Source organism: Heterodontus francisci, chromosome 9, assembly GCF_036365525.1.
Source record: "Heterodontus francisci isolate sHetFra1 chromosome 9, sHetFra1.hap1, whole genome shotgun sequence".
NCBI classification, from domain to species: domain Eukaryota; kingdom Metazoa; phylum Chordata; class Chondrichthyes; order Heterodontiformes; family Heterodontidae; genus Heterodontus; species Heterodontus francisci.
Window position 1 is genome coordinate 54,919,114 of NC_090379.1, and position 25,474 is coordinate 54,944,587.

A 25,474-nucleotide genomic window follows, 5' to 3' on the forward strand; every position below is an offset into this window, starting at 1 on the left:
ATGTACCTCAACTGTACCCACACTATCTCCTCTTTAAAGGCAGCCCATTGTTCAGTTACAGTTTTGCCTGCCAACCTTTGATTCCAATTTACTTGGGCCAGATCCATTCTCACTCCACTAAATTGGCCTTCCCCCAATTAATTATCTTTACTCTGGATTGTTCCTTGTCCTTTTTCATAGCTAACAAAACCTTATGATGCTATAGTCACTGTCCCCTAAATGTTCCCCTACTGACTCGTGATCCACTTGACCCACCTCATCCCCCAGAACCAGATTCAGCAATGCCTCCTTCCTTGTTGAACTGGAAACATACTGATGTAGAAAATTCTCCTGAACCCTCTAGAAACTCTTCCCACCTCTTCCCTTTACACTATTAATATCCCAGTCTATATTAGGATAATTAAAGTCCCCCATTTTAAGTACTCTATAACTCTTGTACCTCTAACTTCCTTGCAAATTTATTACTCTATCTTTCCTACTGATTAGAATACACTCAGTAGTTTAATGGTACCTCTATTGTTTCTCAGCTCTAACCAAATAGACTCTGTCCTCGACCCCAGTACGCATCCTCCTTTCCTCCCTTCTCTATCTTTTCTTAGCACCTTGTATCCAGGAATATTTAGTACCTAGCTTTGTCCTTTTTTGAGCCACAACTCCATTATCACCACATTATCATATTTCCATGTGGCCCTGCAGCTCACCAACCTTATTTACCACACTCCGCACATTCATGTATATGCACAGTAAACCTAATTTGGACCTTATTACATTCCCTCTTACAATGACCTCACCTAATGTCTTACTATTTCCTACTCTAGTATTATCTATCTTTTCCAATTCTCAGTTTTCCTCTCTAATATTACCTCCTGATTCCCACACCCCTACCAAGTTAGTTTAAACCCTCCCCAATAGCACAAGCAAATCGTTCTGCAAGGATGTTGGCCCCAGCTCTGTTCAACTGCAACCTGTCCAGCCTGTACAGGTCCCATTTCCCCTAAAACTGATCCCAATGTCCCAGGAATCTGAAGCCCTCCCTCATGCACCATCTCTCCAGCCATGCAGTCATCTGCTCTATCCTCCTATTTCTATACTCACTTATGTGTGGTACTGGGAGTAATCCAGAGATTACTACATTTGAGGTCCTGCTTGCTAGTTTCTTTCCTAGCTCCCTAAAGTCTGCCTGCGGGGCCTCATCCCTCTTTCTGCCTATGTCATTGGTACCGATACAAACCACGAACATAGACTGTTCATCCTCTCCTCGTCAATGTGCTCTGCAGCCGCTCAGTGACATCTTTGATCCTGGCACTAGGGAGACAGCCTTTTTTTAAAAAATTCTTTCATGGGATGTGGGCTTCGCCAGCTGGGCAAGCATTTATTGCCCATCCCTAATTGCCCTTGAGGAGGTGGTGATGAGTTGCCTTCTTGAACCACTGCAATCCTTGGGGTGTAGGTACACCAAATTCCTTTTCTTAGACTTTGTAGTGGTTTGATACAACTGAATGGCTTGCTAGGCCATTTCAGAGCGTATTTAAGAGTCAACCACATTGCTGTGGGTCTGGAGTCACATGTAGGCCAGACTAGGTGAAGATGACAGATTTCCTTCCCTAAAGGACATTAATAAATCAAATGTTTTTTTACAACAATCAACAATGGTTTCATGGTTACCATTAGACTAGCTTTTAATTCCGGATTTATTAATTAAATTCAAATTTTACCATTTGCCGTGGTGGTATTCAAAACCATGTCCCCAGAGCATTAGCTGGGCCTCTGAATTGCTAGTCCAGTGACATTACCACTATGCCACCATCTACATACCATCTGGATTCACGTTTGCGGCCACAGAAACGCTCCCGCTCCTTTATTTCTGGTGCTGATCTTCTGGCGCTAGAGTATCACTTGCAATTACTTCTATTCCCACTCCTGCACTGGCACCTCTCGAGTCTCCCAAGGATTTATCATTGGCCCCCTCCTATTTCTCATCTATTTGCTGCCCCTTGGCATTATCATTCGAAAACAAGTAATAGTTTTCACATGTATGCTGATGACACCCAGCTCTAACTCACCACTATCTCTCTCAACTCCAGCACCTTTGTTAAATTATCAGACTGCTTATCTGACACCCAGAACTGTATGGGCAGAAACTTCTTCCAATTAAATATTGAGAATACTGAAGCCATTGACTTCAGTCCCAGCTCCAATCTCTGTTATCTAGCTAATGGCTTCATCCCTCTCCTTGGCAAAAGTCTGAGACTAAACCAGACTTTTCGCAACCTTTATGTCATACTTGACTCCGAGATGAGCTTCCAACCACATAGTCGCCATCACTAAGACCACTTATTTCAACCTCCATAACATCGCCTGACTCCACTCTTGCCTCAGTTCATCTGCTGCTGAAACCCTCATTCATGCCTTTGTTACTTCTAGACTTGACTATTCCAACATACTCCTGACTGGTTGACCACATTCTACTCTCCATAAACTTGAGGTCATCCAAACCTCTGCAGCCCGTGTCCTTACTCGCACCACATTCCGTTCCCCTATCATCTGTACACACATGGACCTACATTACCACCCAGTCAAGCAATGCCTTGATTTTACAATTCTCAGCCTTGTTTTGAAATCCCTCTGTGACCTCACCCATCCCTAACTCTTTAATCGTCTCCAGCCCCACAGCCCTCTGAAATAACTGCACTCATCTGATTCTGCCCACATGATCATCACCAATTTTAATTGGTCCACAATTGGCGGCCATGCCTTCAGCCGCTTAGACCCTAAGCTCTGGAATTCCATTCCTAAACCTTTCCGACTCTCTGTCTTCGGAAAGACGCTCCTTAAAATTACCTCCTTGACAAGCTTTGGACTATCTGCCCCTATATTATCCTACATAGCTCGCTGTCTAATTGTACTTTATAACACTCCTGTGAAGCACGTTGGGACGTTTTATTACATTAAAGGGGCTATGCAAATATACGTTGCTGTTGTTGTTGAACAAGAAATGTCAGTGGAAAAGAGAGATCAGTAGAAATGAAGAATACAAGGGGTTGGTTGACAACAGAAAAGACTGATGGGAGAAGTGGGGGAAATAACAGAAAGGATTATTGGCCTAATGTATGGAAATAAATATCTTCAGACATTTTGTCCCAGCCATATGTACAGCACAATGCCAAAAAGTAGTGATAGGCACTAGGTAAACACAAGAAATAACAAATGGCTAAATTAGCTGTTTTCATGGTATCCAGCTTCTTTGAATTACACCCGGGTGTTTCTCCAAGCTTCAGGTTAGACTGACATTAGAAAGAAATAAAGTTTCTTTGAACTTCTCATTTTTGCTACAATACTGGTCATTTTGCTTAAATGACTGACCTGGTAGCCCACAGCGTGGTTGACTGCTTCCAGGTGGTGTCCTAGTACCAGAAATTTCCTGTCCCCTATCATCCACACACCAGCAGTGGCCTGTACTGCCATGGCATTGCAGAGGCCTGAAGTTCCCTTCTTCATCACACTGAGGGATATGGACTCCAATAAGAGGTTGAGATCCACGCAGGTTCACCTCTGTTTGCAGTCTCTCTCGGTGTTGTTCACAAGCAGTCTTTGGACGTTCAGCGTGTTCTAATCAAACAGAAAGAAATGTTTACCAAACATAAGTACAAATGTCTCAAATTGGGTCATGTATCATTGCTTTTTGCACACTGCATGTTGTCACCAGTCTATTTCGACAAATTAAGTTATATCTAATCATTTCATTTTTATATAATTCACCTGTCATTGTCTTAATTCATCATCTCATATACTTTCCAGCTCTATCATAACCGGGTTACACCCAGCAGAATTCAGATTTTCAACGAGTGTTATATAGTTAATTGCTGATACAACCCGAAAGTTTTGTGTCTGTTATTTGATAAATGTTCTTTTACGAGTGTTATTGTGAGGAACTGTTTTCGCAGCAATTATCTTGCAGAATTATTGTTCCTGGAGTATAATTGGAAAGAATGTGGCGGTGTAGGATTTATTTTACTGGAATGTGTTAGGGAACAAAGATTAAATGTCAGATGATTGTTGACTGACCTTTTGTATGCAGAGGGATTTGGCCGTCCTAGTACACGAAACACAGGAATTTAACATGAAGGTAGTGCACGCAATTAGGAAGGGCAATGGTTTGTTAGTCTTTATTGCAAGGAGATTGGTGTATAAGAGTAAGGAAATTTTGCTTTGGTGAGACCACACCTGAAGTACTGTCTACAGTGTTAGTCACCTTAGCCTTGGAAGGATATATTTGGCTTGAAGGGGTGCAATGAAGTTTCACTAGATTGATTCCTGGCCTGAGAGGGCTGTCCTATGAGGAGAGATTGAGTAGAATGGGAAATTTCTCTGGAGTTTAGAACAATGAGAGATGATCTCACTGAAACGTGTAGAATTCTTACAGGAGATTGAAGGGAGGTTTAACAGAAGTGGCAGGCTTAGATAAGTAAGACAAGGAAAAACTGTTCCCATTAACAAATGGTACAAGGACTAGGGAACACAGATTGAAGGTTTCGGGCAAAAGATGCAGGGGCAATATGAGGAAGCACTTTTTTACACAGCAGGTGGTAATGACCTGGAACTTGCTGCCCACAAGGGTAGTGGAAGTGGAGACGATCAATGACTTCAAGAGGAAGTTGGATGGCCACCTGACTTGCAGGGCTTTGGAGATCAAGGGGGAGTACAACTGACTGCATAGTGCCAGGGAGAGCAGCACGGACTCGATGGGTCAAATGGCCTCCTTCTGTGCCGTAAATGACTCTATGGCCTGAATTTTATAGGCACCCCGACGTCGGGGGTCATGGCGGGGGGGCCCGTAAAATCCTCCAGAAGAAGCCCACAAAAGGGTCTCGATGCTGGGAAGGCCCTGCCCCATTTTACCGGCAGTGACAAGGCCTTATGGTGGCCTCCCCCCGGCACGGCGATGGAGACTTTATTTAACTATTTTAATTACATTAAAATGAATGAATAATAACCTATCTTTCCACGACAGCTGTCCCATGCTGATAATCCAGCTGGTGGCCGGAAGTCCCGCGTCTTCGGATCTCCATTTGGAGATCGGAGACAGAACACTGTTGGTGAGGGAGGAATGAGGTTTTCAGGGCGGCAGGGGGAAACAGCAAAAATGAATGCGATTGGCTGAGGGAAATGCTGGGAAGGGGCTGAAGGGTAAAGTTAAGAAAGTTCAGGAAGGGAAAGGTTGTGATAGGAAATTTAATTTTTCTGAGGGGAAAGGACAAATAATAAACTTATTATTCATTGTTGGGGGAGGCGGTGAGAGGGGGGATTGGAAGCATAAATAAAGTTTTATTGATATTTGTTGGAAAATCAGTACCTTTAAACTTTGAAGTGCAATGGAAGGGCTTGAAGCTCTTAAAAAATGGCAACCGGCACCTGCGCAGTGGTACCGGACGCCATTGCCGGGGCAGAGCGGCCACCACCTCCAGGTCATCGGGGACAGGCGTTCCGCCCTCTCCATGTAAATGAGCCACCGCGCAAAGACTCACGGCAGCTCAGCGGCGCAAGTTTGCGCATGTGCCGTGCCTTTTTTGATGCTCGCCGCTGAGAACGGCGGCTAACTTTCAAAATTCCGCCCTATGACACTATGACTTGACAGGTAAATGCTGAGATATTATTTCCCCAGGCTGGAGAGTCACAAACTCAGGCTCATAGTCACTGGTTAAGAGATTGGCCATTTAGGACTGAGATAAGGAGAAATCTCTTCATTCAGAGGGTTGTGAATCTTTGGAATTCTCTTTCCAGAGGGCTGTGGATGCCCAGTTGATGAGTATGTTCAAGACTGAGATCGACAGATTTTTAGTCACTAAGAAAATCAAGGATATGGGAAAAGGGCAGGAAAATGGAGACAATGTTGAAGTTCAGCCATGATCTTATTGAATGGTGGAGCAGACTGGAGAAGGCGGCACAGTGGCGCAGTGGTTAGCACTGCAGCCTCACAGTTCCAGGAACCCAGGTTCGATTCTGGGTACTGCCTGTGTGGAGTTTGCAAGTTCTCCCTGTGACCGCGTGGGTTTTCACCGGGTGCTCCGGTTTCCTCCCACAGCCAAAGACCTGCAGGCTGATAGGTAAATTGGCCATTGTAAATTGCCCCTAGTGTAGGTAGGTGATGTGGGATTACTGCAGGGTTAGTATAAATGGGTGGTTGTTGGTCGGCACAGACTTGGTGGGCCGAAGGGCCTGTTTCAGTGCTGTATCTCTTTAAAAAAAAGGCATATGGCCTATTGCTGCCCTTATTTCTTATGTTCTTACATAAGGTTATAGGAAGCGGTTAAAATTTTGCATTGAAAATATTGATTTCTCTTGTTTTTGTGTTCATCTGTTTCTTTTCTTAGCTGTCTTTTTTTAATTTAATCATTTATTTACAGACGCAGTGGTGATATAGGCTCGAGAAGCCATCTGGCCTACTCCTGCTCCAATTTCTTACACTCTCATGTTCTTACAAAGGTTATAGCTAGCAGTTAAAATTTTATTTCAAAATTATTGATTTCTATTTAGCGTTCATCTGTTACTTTTCTGACTTTTATTTCTATCCTGTATCCATACATGTATTGTACATTACATCTATTTCTGAATGTTAGAGTGAAGATAAACCCTAGTCTACAAAATCTGAATAAATGGTGAATTAATTTGGTGAGAACAAGGAAGCCAGAGGAACAGCAGTGGAAAACAGTGATCAGTGGAAATTAAGAATACAAGGGATTGACAACAAAAGAGACTGATGGGAGAAGTGGCGGGAATAATCAGGAAGCAAAATCCGGCCTTTTGTATTGAAATTTGTCCCAGTCATATTTAAAGCACAATGCCAAACAGTAGTGATAAGCACGAGGTAAACACAGGAAATAACAGATGACTATATTAGTTATTTCCACGATAATCAGCTTCTGTAAATTACACCCGGGTGTTTTTCAGAGCTCCAAGATAGACTGACTTTAAAAAAAATTCAAGACCCTTTGAACTTCTCAGTTTTGCTACAACATTGGTCATTTTGCTTAAATAAAATACTGACTGACCTGGTAGCCCACAGCGTGGTTGACTGCTTCCAGGGGGTGCCCTAGTCCCAGGAATTTCCTGTCCATTTTCATCCACACACCAGCAGTGGCCTGTACTGCCCTGGCATTGCAGAGGCCTGAAGTTCCCTTCCTCATCACACTGAGGGATATAAACTCCAGCCAGAGGTTGAGATCCACGCAGGTTCATTTCTGTTTGCAGTCTCTCTCGGTATAGTTCACAAGCAGTCTTTGGATGTTCAATGGGTTCTAACCAAAAAGAAAGAAACTTTTACCAAACATAAGTACAAATGTCTCAAATTGGGTCATGTACCTTCAATTTCTTGTACAATGCATCTTGTCACCAATCTATTTAGAGGAATTAAATTATATCTAAGCCCTTTCATTTTTATATAATTCACCAATCATTGTTTTAATTCATCATCTCAAATACTTTCCATCTCTATCACCATCAGGGTTACACCCAGTAGAATTTAGATTTTCAATGAGTGTTATATAACACAACCCGAGAGTTTTGTATCTGTTATTTGATAAATGGTCTTTTTCAAGCGTTATTGTGAGAAACTGTTACAGCAGCAACTATCTTGCAGAATTATTCTTCCTGCAGTATAATTGGAAATAATTTTGTTCAGTAGAATGTGGCTGTAAAGGAATTATTTTATTGGAATGTAATAGGAAAAAATTTGATGTCAGATGATTGTTGACTGACCTTTTGCAGGGGGATTTGGCTGTCCTTGCTCACAAAACACAGGAATTTAACATGAAGGTACAGCACGCAATTAGGAAGGGCAATGGTACGTTAGCCTTTATTGCAAGGAGGTTGGAGTATAAGAGTAAGGAAATCTTGCTTATATAATACTTTAGTAAGACCACACCTGAAGTACTGTCTACAGTGTTGGACTCCTTACCCCTGGCAGGATATATGTGCCTTGGAAGGGTGCAATGAAGCTTTGCTGGATTGATTCCAGGGTGAGAAGGCTATCCTATGGGGAGAGATTGAGTAGAATGGGCCTAATGCCTTTGGAGTTTAGAACAATGGAGGTGATCACACTGAAACCTGTAAAATTCTTACAGGGTTGACAAGTAGATGCTGAGATATTATTTTCCCAGGCTGGAGAGTCTAGATCTCAGGTGTAAAGTTACTGGATAAGAGATTAGCCATTTTGGACTGAGATAATGGGAAATCTCTTCACTCAGAGGGTTGTGAATCTTTGGAATTCTCTTCCCAGAGGGCTGTGGTTGCCCAGTCGATCAGAGTACTCAAGGCTGAGATCGACAGATTTTTAGTCACTAAGAGAATCAAGGATATGGGAAAAGGGCAGGAAAATGGAGTTAATGTGGAAGTTCAGCCATGATCTTATTGAATGGTGGAGCAGACTCTAGAAGCCATCTGGCCTCCTCCTGCTCCAATTTCTTACACTCTCATGTTCTTACAAAGGTTATAGCTAGCAGTTAAAATTTATTTCAAAAGTATTGATTTCGCGTCCATCTGTTACTTTTCTGCCTTAGAGCGAAGATAAACAGCCATATTCGCTAGTCTACAAAACCTGAATAAATGGTGAATTAATTTGGTGAGAACAAGAAAGCCAGTGGAAAAGAGAGATCAGTGGAAATGAAGAATACAAAGGGTTGGTTGGCAACAGAAAAGATTGATGGGAGAAGTGGGGCAATAATCAGGAAGTAGCATTAAGCATTTTGGATGGAAATTTGTCCCAGTCATATTCAAAGCACAATGCCAAACAGTAGTGATAGGCACGAGGTAAACACAGGAAATAATAGATGACTATATTAGTTATTTCCACGATAACCAGCTTCTATAAATTATGCCCAGATGTTTTTCAAAACTCCAAGTTAGACTGACTTGAAAAAACATTAAAGACCCATTGAACTTCTCATTTTTGCTCCAACACTGGTCATTTTGCTTAAATAAAATACTGACTGACCTGGCTGCCCACAGCGTGGTTGAATACTTCCAGGTGCTGTCCTAGTCCCAGGGATTTCTTGTCCCCTTTCATCCACACACCAGCAGTGGCCTGTACTGCCATGGCATTGCAGAGGCCTGAAGTTCCCTTCCTCATCACACTGAGGGATATGGACTCCAATAAGAGGTTGAGATCCACGCAGGTTCACTTCTGTTTGCAGTCTCTCTCGATGCTGTTCACAAGCAGTCTTTGGACGTTCAGCATGTTCTAATCAAACAGAAAGAAATGTTTACCAAACATAAGTACAAATGTCTCAAATTGGGTCGTGTACCATCGATTTCTTGTACACTGCATGTTGTCACCAGTCTATTAATAGGAATTAAACTATATCTAATCCATTTCATTTTTATATAATTCACCTGTGATAGTCTTAATTCATCATCTTAAATACTTTCCACCTCTATCACCATCAGGGTTATACCCAGCAGAATTTAGATTTTCAATGGGTGTTATATAGTTCATTGCAGACACAACCCGAGAGTTTTGTATCTCTTATTTGATAAATATTTCTTTACGAGCGTCATTGTCAGGAACTGTTTTCGCAGCAATAATCTTGCAGAATTATTGTTCCTGGAGTATAATTGGAAAGAACTTTGTTTAGTAGAATGTGGCTGTGTAGGATTTATTTTATTGGAATGTGATAGGTGACAAAAATTAGATGTCAGATGATTGTTGACTGACCTTTTGTATGCAGAGGGTTTTGGCTGTCCTTGTACACAAAACACAGGAATTTAACATGAAGGTAGCGCACGCAATTAGGAAGGGCAATGGTTTGTTAGTCTTTATTGCAAGGAGATTGGTGTATAAGAGTCAGGAAATTTTGCAAATATACTGTTTTGGTGAGAACACACCTGAAGTACTGTCTACAGTGTTAGTCACCTTACACTTGGAAGGATATATTTGGCTTGAAGGGGAGCAATGAAGGTTCACTAGATTGATTCCTGGCCTGAGAGGGCTGTCCTATGAGGACAAATTGAGTAGAATGGGAAATTTCTTTGGAGTTTAGAACAATGAGAGGTGATCTCACTGAAACGTGTAGAATTCTTGCAGCAGATTGAGGGGAGGTTTAATAGAAGTATACAACATTATGACAGGCATAGATAAGTTAGGCAAGGAAAAACTGTTCCCATTAACAAATGGTACAAGGACTAGGGAACACAGATTGAAAGTTTTGGGCAAATGATGCAGGGGGAATATGAGGAAGAACTTTTTTACACAGCGGATGGTAATGACCTGGAACTTGCTGGCCACAAGGGTGGTGGAACTGGAGACAATCAATAACTTCAAGAGGAAATTGGATAGCCACCTGAGAGAAATAGACTTGCAGGGCTAAGAGGATCAAGCTAGGGAGTACAACTGACTGCATAGCTCCATGGAGAGCTGGCATGGACTCGATGGGTCGATTGGCCTCCTTCTTTGCCATAAGTAACTTATGACTTGACAGGTAGATGCTGAGATGTTATTTTCCCAGGCTGGAGAATCTAGAACTCAGGCTTATAATCACTGGATAAGAGATTGGCCATTTAGGACTGAGATAACGGGAATTCTCTTCATTCAAAGTGTTGCGAATCTTTGGAAATCTTTTCCCAGAGGGCTGTGGATGCTTAGTCAATGAATAGACTCAAAGCTGAGATCGACAGACTTTTAGTCACTAACAGAATCAAGGATATGGGGAAAGGGCAGGAAAATGGAAACAATGTTGAAGTTCAGCCATGATCTTATTGAATGGTGGAGCAGACTCGAGAATACATATGGCCTACTCCTGCCCCTATTTCTTATGTTCTTACAATGGTTATAGCAAGTGGTTTAAAATTTGTCATGAAAATACTGATTTCTCTTTTTTTGTGTTCATCTGTTTAAAGTGCCTTTTTCATTTTAATCATTTATTTATAGATGCAGTTGCAATACAGGCTCAAGGAGACATACGGCCGACACCTGCACCTATTTCTTATGTTCTCATGCTCTTACAATGGGTATCGCTAGCAGTTAAAATTATATTTCCAAAATATTGCTTTTTGTTTTGTGTTACTTTTCTGACTATTGTTATTTTAATCCTGTATCCATACATGTATTGTACTTTACACCTATCTCTGAATCTTAGAGTAAAGATAAGCAGCCATATTCGCTAGTCTGCAAAATCTGAATAAATGGTGAATTAAATTGGTGAGAACAAGAAAGCCAGAGAAAAAGAGAGATCAATGGAAATGAAGAATATAAGGGATTGGTTGGCAACAGAAAAGACTGATGGGAGAAGAGGGGAAATAATCAAGAAGCAGCATTAAGCATTTTGGATGGAAATTTGTCCCAGTCATATTTAAAGCACAATGCCAAACAGTAGCGATAGGCACGAGGTAAACACAGGAAATAACAGATGACTATATTAGTTGTTTCCACAATAATTAACTTCTATAAATGACACCTGGGTGTTTTTCAAAGCTCCAAGTTAGACTGACTTGAAAAAAAAAAGAACCTTTGAACTCCTCAGTTTTACTACAACACTGGTCATTTTGTTTAATTAAAATACTGACTGACCTGGCAGCCCACAGCGTGGTTGACTGCTTCCAGGGGGTGCCCTAGTCCCAGGAATTTCCTGTCCCCTTTCATCCACACACCAGCAGTGGCCTGTACTGCCATGGCATTGCAGAGGCCTGAAGTTCCCTTCCTCATCACACTGAGGGACATGGAATCCATGAGATCCACGCAGGTTCACCTCTGTTTGCAGTCTCTCTCGGTGTTGTTCACAAGCAGTCTTTGGACGTTCAGCGTGTTCTAATCAATCAGAAAGCAATGTTTACCAAATATAAGTACAAATGTCTCAAATTGGATCATGTATCATTGCTTTTTGCACACTGCATGTTGTCACCAGTCTAGTTAAACAAATTAAATTATATCTAATCCATTTCATTTTTATATAATTCAACTGTGATAGTCTTAAATACTTTCCACCTCTATCACCATCAGGGTTATACCCAGCAGAATTTAGATTTTCAATGGGTGTTATATAGTTCATTGCAGACACAACCCGTGAGGTTTGCATCTCTTATTTGATAAATATTTCTTTACAAGTGTCATTGTGAGGAACTGTTTTCGCAGCAATTATCTTGCAGAATTATTGTTCCTGGAGTATAATTGGAAAGAACTTTATTTAGTAGAATGTGGCTTCGTAGGATTTGTTTCATTGGAATGTAAAAGGGGACAAAAATTTGATGTCAGATGATTGTTGACTGACCTTTTGTATGCAGAGGGATTTGGCCGTCCTAGTACACGAAACACAGGAATTTAACATGAAGGTAGTGCACGCAATTAGTTTAGAGATACAGCACTGAAACAGGCCCTTCGGCCCACCGAGTCTGTGCCGACCATCAACCACCCATTTACACTACACTAATTCCATATTCCTACCACATCCCCACCTGTCCCTATATTTCCCTACCACTTACCTATACTAGGGGCAATTGCTAATGGCCAATTTACCTATCAACCTGCAAGTCTTTGGCATGTGGGAAGAAACCGGAGCACCCGGAGGAAACCCACGCAGAAACAGGGAGAACTTGCAAACTCCACACAGGCAGTACCCGGAATTGAACCCGGGTCACTGGAACTGTGAGGCTGCGGTGCTAACCACTGCGCCACTGTGCCGCCCCAATTAGGAAGGGCAATGGTTTGTTAGTCTTTATTGCAAGGAGGTTGGTGTATAAGAGTAAGGAAATTTTGCTTTGGTGAGACCACACCTGAAGTACTGTCTACAGTGTTAGTCACCTTAGCCTTGGAAGGATATCGTTGGCTTGAAGGGGTGCAATGAAGGTTCACTAGATTGATTCCTGGCCTGAGAGGGCTGTCCTATGAGGAGAGATTGAGTAGAATGGGACATTTCTCTGGAGTTTAGAACAATGAGAGATGATCTCATTGAAACGTGTAGAATTCTTACAGGAGATTGAGGGGAGGTTTAACAAAAGTGGCAGGCTTAGATAAGTAAGGCAAGGAAAAACTGTTCCCATTAACAAATGGTACAAGGACTAGGGAACACAGATTGAAGGTTTCGGGCAAAAGATACAGGGGCAATATGAGGAAGCACTTTTTTTACACAGCTGGTGGTAATGACCTGGAACTTGCTGCCCACAAGGGTAGTGGAAGTGGAGACGATCAATGACTTCAAGAGGAAGTTGGATGGCCACCTGACTTGCAGGGCTTTGGAGATCAAGGGGGAGTACAACTGACTGCATAGTGCCAGGGAGAGCAGCACGGACTCGATGGGTCGAATGGCCTCCTTCTGTGCCGTAAATGACTCTATGGCCTGAATTTTATAAGCACCCCGACGTCGGGGGTCATGGCGGGAGGGCCCGTAAAATCCTCCAGAAGAAGCCCACAAAAGGGTCTCGACGCTGGGAAGGCCCTGCCCCATTTTACCGGCGGTGACAAGGCCTTATGGTGGCCTCCCCCCCGCACGGCGATGGAGGCTTTATTTAACTATTTTAATTACATTAAAATGAATGAATAATAACCTATCTTTCCACGACAGCTGTCCCATGCTGATAATCCAGCTGGTGGCCGGAAGTCCCGCGTCTTCGGATCTCCATTTGGTGATCGGAGACAGAACACTGTTGGGGAGGGAGGAATGACGTTTTCAGGACAGCAGGGGGAAACAGCAAAAATGAATGCGATTGGCTGAGGGAATGATGGGAAGGGGCTGAAGGGTAAAGTTAAGAAAGTTCAGGAAGGGAAAGGTTGTGATAGGAAATTTAATTTTTCTGAGGGGAAAGGACAAATAATAAACTTATTATTCATTGTTGGGGGAGGCGGTGGGAGGGGGGATTGGAAGCATAAATAAAGTTTTATTGATATTTGTTGGAAAATCAGTACCTTTAAACTTTGAAGTGCAATGGAAGGGCTTGAAGCTCTTAAAAAATGGCGCTGGCACCTGCGCAGTGGTACCGGATGCCATTGCCGGGGCAGAGCGGCCACCACCTCCAGGTCGTCGGGGGCAGGCGTTCCGCCCTCTCCATGTAAATGAGCCACCGCGCAGAGGCTCGCGGCAGCTCAGCGGCGCAAGTTTGCGCATGTGCCGTGCCTTTTTTGATGCTCGCCGCTGAGAACGGCAGCTAACTTTCAAAATTCCGCCCTATGACACTATGACTTGACAGGTAAATGCTGAGATATTATTTCCCCAGGCTGGAGGCAATGGTTGTTAGTCTTTATTGCAAGGAGATTGGTGTATAAAAGTCAGGAAATTTTGCAGATATACTGTTTTGGTGAGACCACACCTGAAGTACTGTCTACAGTGTTAGTCACCTTACACTTGGAAGGATATATTTGGCTTGAAGGGGTGCAATGAAGGTTCACTAGATTGATTCCTGGCTTGAGAGGGCTGTCCTATGAGGACAAATTGAGTAGAATGGGAAATTTCTTTGGAGTTTAGAACAATGAGAGGTGATCTCACTGAAACGTGTAGAATTCTTGCAGCAGATTGAGGTTTAATAGAAGTGTACAACATTATGACAGGCATAGATAAGTTAGGCAAGGATAAACTGTTCCCGTTAACAAATGGTACAAGAACTAGGGAACACAGATTGAAAGTTTTGGGCAAAAGATGCAGGGGGAATATGAGGAAGAACTTTTTTACACAGCGGATGGTAATGACCTGGAACTTGCTGGCCACAAGGGTGGTGGAACTGGAGACAATCAATAACTTCAAGAGGAAATTGGATAGCCACCTGAGAGAAATAGACTTGCAGGGCTAAGAGGATCAAGCTGGGGAGTACAACTGACTGCATAGCTCCATGGAGAACTGGCATGGACTCGATGGGTCGATTGGCCTCCTTCTTTGCCATAAGTAACTTATGACTTGACAGGTAGATGCTGAGATGTTATTTTCCCAGGCTGGAGAATCTAGAACTCAGGCTTATAGTCACTGGATAAGAGATTGGCCATTTAGGACTGAGATAACGGGAATTCTCTTCATTCAGAGTGTTGTGAATCTTTGGAAATCTTTTCCCAGAGGGCTGTGGATGCTTAGTCAATGAATAGACTCAAGGCTGAGATCGACAGATTTTTAGTCACTAAGAGAATCAAGGATATGGGGAAAGGGCAGGAAAATGGAAACAATGTTGAAGTTCAGCCATGATCTTATTGAATGGTGGAGCAGACTCGAGAATACATATGGCCTACTCCTGCCCCTATTTCTTATGTTCTTACAATGGTTATAGCAAGTGGTTTAAAATTTGTCATGAAAATATTGATTTCTCTTTTTTTGTGTTCATCTGTTTATTTTCTAAAGTGCCTTTTTCATTTTAATCATTTATTTATAGATGCAGTTGCAATACAGGCTCAAGGAGACATACGGCCGACACCAGCACCTATTTCTTATGTTCTCATGCTCTTACAATGGGTATCGCTAGCAGTTAAAATTATATTTCCAAAATATTGCTTTTTGTTTTGTATTCATCTGTTATTTTTCTGACTATTGTTATTTTAATCCTGTATTCATACATGTATTGTATATTACATCTATCTCTGAATCTTCTTCTTCTTCGGCCTCCTTGTCTCGGGAGACAATGGGTAAGCGCCTGGAGGTGGTCAGTGGTTTGTGGAGCTGCGCCTGGAGTGGCTATAAAGGCCAATACTGGAGTGACAGACTCTTCCACAGGTGCTGCAGAAAAAATTGGTTGTCGGGGCTTTCTGTCTTTTTTATTGCCAACTGTCTCTTCGACTCGCCACACTTTAGCCCCGCCTTTATGGCTGTCCGCCAGCTCTGGTGATCGCTGGCAACTGACTCCCACAACTTGTGATCAATGTTGCAGGACTTCATGTCACGTTTTCAGACGTCTTTAAAGCGGAGACATGGACGGCCGGTAGGTCTGATACCAGTGACGAGCTCGCTGTACAATGTGTCCTTGGGGATCCGACCATCTTCCATGCGGCTCACATGGCCAAGCCATCTCAAGCGCTGCTGACTCGTTAGGGTGTATAAGCTGGGGATGTTGGCCGCCTCGAGGACTTCTGTGTTGGAGATGCGGTCCTGCCACCTAATGCCAAGGATTCTCCGGAGGCAGCAAAGATGGAATGAATTGAGACTTCGCTCTTGGCTGACATACGTTGTCCAGGCCTCGCTGCCGTAGAGCAAGGTACTATGGACACAGGCTTGATACACTCGGACTTTTGTGTTCTGTGTCAGTGCGCCATTTTCCCACACTCTCTTGGCCAGTCTGGACATAGCAGTGGAAGCATTTCCCATGCGCTTGTTTATTTCTGCATCGAGAGACAGGTTACTGGTGATAATTGAGCCTAGGTAGGTGAACTCTTGAACCACTTCCAGAGTGTGGTCGCCGATATTGATGGATGGAGCATTTCTGACGTCCTGTCCCATGATGTTCATTTTCTTGAGGCTGATGGTTAGGCCAAATTCGTTGCAGGCAGCCTCAAACCTGTCGATGAGATTCTGCAGACACTCTTCAGTGTGAGATGTTAATGCAGCATCGTCAGCAAAGAGGAGTTCCCTGATTAGGACTTTCCGTACTTTGGTCTTCGCTCTTAGGCGGGTAAGGTTGAACAACCTGCCACCTGATCTTGTGTGGAGGAAAATTCCTTCTTCTGAAGACTTGAACGCGTGTGAGAGCAGCAGGGAGAAGAAAATCCCAAACAGTGTAGGTGCAAGAACACAGCCCTGTTTCACGCCAGGAAAGAGGTCTGATGAGGCGCCGCTATGCTGAATTGTGCCTTTCATATTGTCATGGAATGAGGTGATGATACTTAGTAGCTTTGGTGGACATCCGATCTTTTCTAGTCGTCTGAAGAGGTCAAAGGCTTTGGTGAGATCAATGAAAGCAACGTCGAGGGGCTTAGAGTAAAGATAAGCTGCCATATTCGCTAGTCTGCAAAATCTGAATAAATGGTGAATTAAATTGGTGAGAACAAGAAAGCCAGAGAAAAAGAGAGATCAATGGAAATGAAGAATATAAGGGGTTGGTTGGCAACAGAAAAGACTGATGGGAGAAGTGGGGAAATAATCAGGAAGCAGCATTAAGCCTTTTGGATGGAAATTTGTCCCAGTCATATTTAAAGCACAATGCCAAACAGTAGTGATAGGCACGAGGTAAACACAGGAAATAACAGATGACTATATTAGTTGTTTCCACAATAATTAGCTTCTATAAATGACACCTGGGTGTTTTTCAAAGTTCCAAGTTAGACGGACTTGAAAAAAAAAATAAAGAACCTTTGAACTTCTCAGTTTTGCTACAACACTGGTCATTTTGTTTAATTAAAATACTGACTGACCTGGCAGCCCACAGCGTGGTTGACTGCTTCCAGGGGGTGCCCTAGTCCCAGGAATTTCCTGTCCCCCTTCATCCACACACCAGCAGTGGCCTGTACTGCCCTGGCATTGCAGAGGCCTGAAGTTCCCTTCCTCATCACACTGAGGGATATAAACTCCAGTCAGAGGTTGAGATCCATGCAGTTTCATTTCTGTTTGCAGTCTCTCTCGGTATTGTTCACAAGCATTCTTTGGATGTTCAATGGGTTCTAATCAAAAAGAAAGAAACTTTTACCAAACATAAGGACAAATGTCTCAAATTGAATCATGTGCTATCAATTTCTTGTACATTGCATGTTGTCACCAGTCTATTTAGAGGAATTAAATTATATCTAATCCATTTCATTTTTATATAATTCAACTGTGATAGTCTTAATTCATCATCTCAAATACTTTCCAACTCTATCTCCATCCGTGTTACACCCAGCAGATTTTAGATTTTCAACGAGTGTTACACAGTTTATTGCACACACCCCGAGGGTTTTGCATCTGATATATGATAAATATTCTTTTATGAGTGTTATTATGAAGAACTGTTACAGTAGCAACTAACTTGCAAAATTATTATGCCTGGAGTATAATTGGAAATAATTTTGTTTAGTAGAATGTGGCTGTGTAGGAATTATTTTATTGGAATGTAATAGGAAAACAATTTGATGTCAGATGATTGTTGACTGACTTTATGTATGCAGAGGGATTTGGCAGTTCTTGCTCACAAAACACAGGAAATTAATGTGCAGGTATAGCACACAATTAGGAAGGCCAATGGTATGTTAGCTTTTATTGTCAGGAGGTTGGAGAATCAGAGTAAGGCCATCTTGCTTATATAAGGCTTAGGTGGGACCACACGTGAAGTACTATCGACAGTGTTGGTCTCCTTACCCCTGGAACTATATATGTGCCTTGGAAGGGTGCAATGAAGCTTCGCTAGATTGATTCTGGGCTGAGAAGGCTATCCTCTGGGGAGAGATTGAGTAGAATGGGCCTAATGTGTCTGGAGTTTAGAACAATGAGAGATGATCACACTGAAACCTGTAAAGTTCTTACCGGGTTGACATGTAGATGCTGAGATATTATTTTCTGAGGCTGGAGAGTCACGAACTCGGGCTTATAATCACTGGATAAAAGATTGGCCATTTAGGACTGACATAAAGAGGGATCTCTTCATTCAGAGGGTTGTGAATCTTTGGAATTTTCTTCCCAGAGGGATGTGGATGCTCAGTCCATGAGTATACTGAAGGTTGAGATGGACAGATTTTTAGTCAATAAGAGAATCAAAGATATGGGGAAAGGTCAGGAAAATGGAGTTAATGTAGAAGTTCAGCCATGATCTTATTGAATGGGGGAGCAGACTCAAAAATCCATATGGCCTATTCCTGCACCTATTTCTTATACTTTTTCAATGGTTATCGCAAGCGGTTTAAATTTTATCATGAAAATACAGATTTCTATTTTTTTTAACGTTCATCTGTTTCTTTTCTAAAGTGTTCTTTATTTTAATCATTTATTTATACATGTAGTGGTGATATAGGCTCAAGGTGCCATATGGCCTACTCCTGCACCTATTTCTTATGTTCTCAGAATCACAGAATCATTACAGTGCAGAAGGAGGCCATTTGGCCCATCGTGTCCGCACTGGCTCTCCGAAAGAGCAATTCCCTCAGTTCCATTCCTTCTCCCCGTGACACTGTACATTGCTCCTTTTCGTATAACTGTCTAATTTCCTTTTGAATGCTTCAGTTTAACCTGCCTCCACAACACTCTCAGGCAGCACATTCCAGACCTTAACCACTTGCTGCGTGAAAAAGTTTTTCCTCATGTCACTTTTGCTTCTCTTACCAAATACTTTAAATCTGTACCCTCTCGTTCTCGATCCTTTCACGAGTGGGAACAGTTTCTCTCTATCTACTCTGTCCAGACCCCTCATGATTTTGAATACCTCTATCAAATCACCTCTCAACCTTTTCTTCTCCAAGGAAAACAGTCCTAACTTCTCCAATCTAGCTTCATAACTGAAGTTCCTCATCCCTGGAACCATTCTCGTGAAGCTTTTCTGTATTCTTTCCAATGCCCTCACGTCTTTCCTAAAGTGCAGCACCCAGTGCTGGACGCAATACTCCAGCTGAGGCCAAATTAGTGTCTTATAGTAGTGTCTCATGTTCTTCCAAGGTTATAGCTAGCAATTAAAATTTTACTTCAAAAATATTGATTTCTTTTTTGCATTCATCTGTTACCTTTCTGCTTTCTTAAAATTTTAATACTTTATCCATACATGTATTGTATATCTATTTCTGACTCTTAAAGCAAAGATAAAAAGGCATATTCCTGAGTCTACAAAATGTGAATAGATGGTGAATTAATTTGGTGAGACCAAGGAAGCCATAGGGAACAACAGTGGAAAAGAGAGATCAGTAGAAATGAAGGCTACAAGGGGTGTTCTGAGCTGGTTGGCAACTGAAGAGACTGATGAGAGAAGTTGGGGGAATAATTAAAAAGGACCATAAGAGCTTTTGGATGGAAAGTGATGTGTTCAGACCTTTTTGTGCCAGTCATACTTAAAGCGCAATGCCAAACAGTAGTGATAGGCAATACTTAAACACAGGAAATAACAGATGTCTAAATCAGCTCTTTCCATAATAACCAGCTTCTATGAATTATACCAGGTTTTTCTCCAAGCCCCAAGTTAGACTCACTTTAAAAAAAAATGAAAGACCCTTTGAACTTCTCAGTTTTGCTACAACACTGGTCATTTTGCCTAATTAAAATACTGACTGACCTGGCAGCCCACAGCGCGGTTGACTGGTTCCAGGTGGTGTCCGAGTCCCAGGAATTTCCTGTCCCCTTTCATCCACACACCAGCAGTAGCCTGTACTGCTGTGGCATTGTAGTGGTCTGAAGTTCCCTTCTTCATCACACTGAGGGATGTGGATTCCAACAAGAGGGTGAGATCCACGCAGGCTCACTTCTGTTTGCAGTCTCTCTCGGTGCTGTTCACAAGCAGTCTTTGGATGGCCAATGTGTTCTATTCAAATGGTAAGAAACTGATTTGAAATAATTACAAAATAAAGTCCAATCCCCTCAAATTGGGTCATGTAACATCTTTTCTTCTACACTGCGTGTCGTCACCAGATAATTTATAGAAAGAAACTATATCTAAGCCAATACATTTTAACATAATTCACATGTGATAGTCTTAATTCATCATCTAAAATGGTTTCCACCTCAATCACCACCAGGGTTACAACAGTACCCAGCAGAATTTTGATTTTCAGCAAATGTTAAAACGTTTGTTGCAGACACAACCCTAGAGTTTTGTACCTGTCATTTGATAAATGTTCTTTTATGAGCGTTATTGTGAGGAACTTATATGGCAGCAATTATCTTGCAGAATTATTCTTCCTGGTGTATAATTGGAAAAAAACTTTGCTTGGTAGAATGTGACTGTGTAGGATTTATTTTGTTGAAATGTAATAGGGGAGAAAAACTTGACCACATAATTTCTGGTTGATAAACTTGTAACTAAAGTAGAAAATAACCCAATAGACAGAGGAAAGAGAGACAACAGATCACCAACAAAAGGGACATGCAAACGAAGAAACACATAATGGTTGCACTGGGCAGATGAACTTTATTTACAAAATATTAATGTTTCTTTTTGTTTCATTCGGTTACTATTGTGATGTGCTTTTATTGAACTTTGGTCCTTTGTTCATAACTGTATTGTTCTTTTCATCTATTTCTGAATTTTAGAGTGAAGATAAACAGCCAAATATTCCCTAGTGTGCAAAATCTGAATAAATGTTGAATTAATTTGATGAGAACAAGGAAGCCATGGGGAACAACAGTGGAAAAGAGAGATCAGTAGAAATGAAGGATACAAGGGGTTCCTTGACAACAGAAGAGACTGATGGGAGAAGTGGGGGAAATAATCAGGAAGGATAATCAGTGCTTTTGGATGGACATTAACCTATTCAGACCTTTTGTCCCCATGGTAGTGATAGGCACTACATAAACACAGGAAATAAAAGATGACTAAATCAGCTCTTTCCATGATAACCAGCTTCTATGAATTATACCTGGGTTTTTCTCCAAGCCCCAAGTTAGACTCACTTTAAAAAAAATTAAAGACCCTTTGAACTCCTCAGTTTTGCTACAACACTGGTCATTTTGCCTAATTAAAATACTGACTGACCTGGCAGCCCACAGCGTGGTTGACTGGTTCCAGGTGGTGTCCTAGTACCAGGAATTTCTTGTCCCCTTTCATCCACACACCAGCAGTGGCCTGTACTGCCCTGGCATTGCAGAGGCCTGAAGTTCCCTTCCTCATCACACTGAGGGATATAGACTCCAATAAGAGGTTGAGATCCACGCAGGTTCACCTCTGCTTGCAGTCTCTCTCGGTGTTGTTCACAAGCAGACTTGGGATGTTCAATGGGTTCTAATAAACAAGAAGATTGTGATTTTAAAATAATTACAAAATAAAAGTACATCGTGCGAGTTGGGTCAGTGAATGTCTCTTTTTGTCATTACCGGTCTGTTTATAGGAAAGAACACATACACTTTACATGGTATTCTTAATGCACCTCAAATTGTTCCCAGTTCTATCACCACCAATACACCTATATCCACCAGATTTAGTGCGAAACATTTCACTCCAAATGCAACCTTAGATTTGTTTGTGTGTTATTTGGTTTTGGGCCCCCCTGCAACAGGCTAGGAGGTGGGGCGAGGGGGCCCATAGAATTGTGACAGGAGGCAGGCAGGTTGGAGGGCCCTTCACCTTCCCGTCACTCTGCAATTTTGTCAGGGGATGGATGGATGGGCTGAAGATGACTTTCCCACCCTGAAACCACTTGAAGTCCTTAAGAGGCCTATTAACAGCGACTTAAAGGCCTATTCCCCCCACTGCTGGCAATAAGCCAGCAGTGGGAAGCTGTGGGGGGGTGGAGGACGCCTCCGCCACATGGGAGGTCGCCCAGTAAAACAAGGCGACCTCCCAGTTGGCTTGGGGGGGTGTGGACCCTCGTCCGTGGACAATCTGTTGGCCACGGAGGTCCCTCACCAGTAACCAAACCACCTCCCTGGACCCCACTTTCCCTGTACTAAATGCCCACCCTTTCTCCTCCGCCTTCCCTCGCCGGAGCCTACCGGACTGCCCTCGGCGACTGCACTCACTTACCTGAGGTCTAGGTCTTCAGCACTGGGCCTGGGTCCAAGGCCTCTGCAGTACTGGCAGTGGCCACCACCTCCAGTGGCGCTGCCGATACTACTGAGCTGCCAGCCCTGTGATCGGCAGTTCTTGGAGGCGGGATCCCATCTTTAAAGGGATTCGGATCCCAGCGCTGGGCTGTTAGTTGCCTGGGCGGTGTACAAATGCTTTAAAAAAAAATTGGAACCTGCTGGAAAACCACGAACTTGGCCGAGGTTCAGAAATGCTGTCTCTGTTCTAAGCAGCTGCCAGCTGTTAAACTGAAAGCTGCAATTTGCTTTAAAGCCAGTCTGGTCGGAAAGAAGAAGCCTTATCATCTCTGAAATTACCAGTCATGGACCTCAAAGTTTTTACCACGGTCACTGGTGTCCGTGTACGGACAGGTTGCCGACCCCTGGCCACCAATGAAGCCAGTCCAGCTGTGTGGACACTCTGTATTGTGGCTGTAGCTGGCTTCCCACAGATGCAAGGCATCATTGATTCCATGAAATCAAGACACCCCCAAATCATCCAAGAGTGTTTGTGAACCATAAGAATTTCCACTCCATCAATGTGCAGCTGCTGTGAAACAACAAAAAGTGTGCTAGGTTCCCAGAGAGCTGCCATGATTCATTTATCCTGCAGCCGTTCACTCTCCCTGAGCTCTTCAAACCTCAGAACAGACGTCTTGGTTCCCTGAGACAGGGCAACCCACCTATAATGTGGCTGATGACCCATGAGGTCCAAGCATTGATGTCCACGAGTGCTACAATCAAAGCCATGTGAGGATGTGATGTGTAATAGATACTGAAAATGTGCTTCAGGTATCTGGACAGTTCTGGAGGCGCCCTTCAAAATGCACCAGCCAAGGTTTTAAGAACGATCACTGTGTGCTGTGCTGTGCATAATATAACACAGCAGCATGGTTTAGAGCTGCAGGAGGAGCAAGGTGCAGAGAACATTGCCTCTTTAGAGGAGCAGGAAGAGGAGGAACATGATGTGACCATGACACCAACAGCAGCGCATCTTGCTGTCCAGTATGCCCTCATCATGATTTAGTTAGATTGCACCAGTGCACCCATCTGCCAGTCACATGTTGAACCAAATTGCTGGCCCCTGCCCCAGCACAAAAGAGTCCTTTATTCACCAAAACATCCTTTCCATGGACACCCATTGATTGACATCATCATTCTGCACAGTGAAAAGGCCACTTGGCAGGCAGCAGGCAAAAATGGGCAAGTTGGGAAACTGATGCAAACAATTAATTTTTATGTCACTCAGAATGTAAACAGAAACGGAACAATGTGAGATTGTTTAATGCTCCCTTGTGCACCCCCATGTACGACCAAAAATCTTTGCTCTTTTTTCTGCTGCTGTTATGTGGTATAACTCCTGTGGCTTCAGGCAGGCTGTTCAGATCCCTGCTTTGACTGCTGAGTTGCTTTTGACCAATGTCCTCTGGATTTTGGGGCAGGTTTAGCCATCAGGCCACAAGGCAGCACGTGGAGCTCTGACTGAGGTGGGGGGGACAATATGTGAGGAGTGGAAATGCTTTGATCCAAATCTCCACTTCCATGTCCCCCTTCTCTCTCATGGCCCACCCACACTTCCCTGCTAGCAATGAGTTGGAGAGCATTTTGCTGCAGATCAGTGAGGCACTGAATGGCCAGAGCTAGGTTTTAATCAATCTTATTTAAGATGACATTCAGAGTGTGCAAGCCATTGTTCAGGGCCAACATGCACTCGTTGGACTGTCACGTCTGATGCTTCATGCAGGTGTCCACTCCTTCCATGGTCGAGGGCATCACAAAGATCTGTGACATCATGGCACTCATACTTGATATGGACTCCTCCAATCTCCCAACCATGCACATTGCAGCTGGAAAGGCTGCCAGAGCCTCACACATTTTGTGCTGCTGCTCCAGAATACTCCCCTTTGTTGAGGGCCCCTGAGCCTCACCATCTACATCCAGCTGAGCAGAGCTTGCAGGGTCCTGTGTCCTCTGAATGGGACTCTCTACTTATGTCCCTGTCTCCTCCATCTCTCTTGCTCACTTGTGATGTGAGAGACACCAGGTCAAAATCCAACTGCCTGTCTTGGTGATCCCACCGAGGTGGGTGTATCTGAGCAGGTGGACTCTGCATGAGTCATGCGACGGTGCTTCCTCAAAGATGAGTGACCTCCTCTGAGGAGTTTTCGTCTTCCTCCTGCACCAGCTCCTGAAGGAAACTTGATGGGCCTCTGGGAGATTGACGACATGAATTAGAACTATCAAGCTTAGAAGGTGTTAGGTGAACATTTCACTGGTTGACAACATCACGTCACATTGAGTGAGTATTGTATGCCATGTGACTGTGTGATATTTAATGCTATCACCAGGCAATTGGAAGACCCCCATCTCTCCATTTCCAATGGTCAGGCGTGCTGAGATCTGACTTATCTCCAACGCCTCCTCCTCTGCAGCTATTGGTATGGAGATGGCTGGAGGGCCACCTCCAGTTCTCTGGCTGTCCCTGGTGTTCTGTGCTGTCTTCCATGAGGAGAGAAAGAACAAAAATAATAGAATTAATTATGTATGACCTGATAGCCATTACGAGACACAGTTGCAAGGTGACCAAGGCTGGGACCTGAATATTGAAGTGTATCCAACATTTCAAAAAGACTAGGAAAAGGTGATGGGGTAGCTTTGTTAATTAAGGATGTCATTAGTACAGTAGCAAGTGATGACTTCAGCTTGGAAGAGCAAGATGTAGAATCAGTTTGGGTAGAGGTAAGAAAGGTAAGAGAGCACTTGTGGGAGTAATTTATAGGCTTCCTAAAAGTTGCTACACTGCAGGACAGAGTATACAGGAAGAAATAAATGGAGCATATAAGAAAGGTACCACAATAGTCATGGGTGACTTAAATCTGCATGTAGATTGGGTGAATTAGATTGGGACAATTGCT

General features: G+C 43.0%; 1 protein-coding gene across 5 annotated transcripts in view; it reads right to left on the minus strand.

The window, feature by feature from the left end:
* nid2a (nidogen 2a (osteonidogen)) overlaps positions 1–25,474 on the minus strand; it is a 165,924-nt gene that overhangs the window by 37,248 nt on the left and 103,202 nt on the right. For 3 of the 5 annotated variants that reach the window (XM_068039105.1, XM_068039106.1, XM_068039104.1), the window contains exons 23-29: positions 21,532–21,777; positions 20,116–20,361; positions 17,303–17,548; positions 11,561–11,797; positions 8,990–9,235; positions 7,050–7,295; positions 3,364–3,609 (exon numbers count right to left, since the gene is read on the minus strand). In XM_068039105.1, coding sequence (XP_067895206.1) covers positions 3,364–3,609; positions 7,050–7,295; positions 8,990–9,235; positions 11,561–11,797; positions 17,303–17,548; positions 20,116–20,361; positions 21,532–21,777 — 1,713 coding nt within the window. The remainder of the gene's footprint in view (positions 1–3,363; positions 3,610–7,049; positions 7,296–8,989; positions 9,236–11,560; positions 11,798–17,302; positions 17,549–20,115; positions 20,362–21,531; positions 21,778–25,474) is intronic. The other 2 variants (XM_068039107.1, XM_068039108.1) reach the window with 2 other exon arrangements.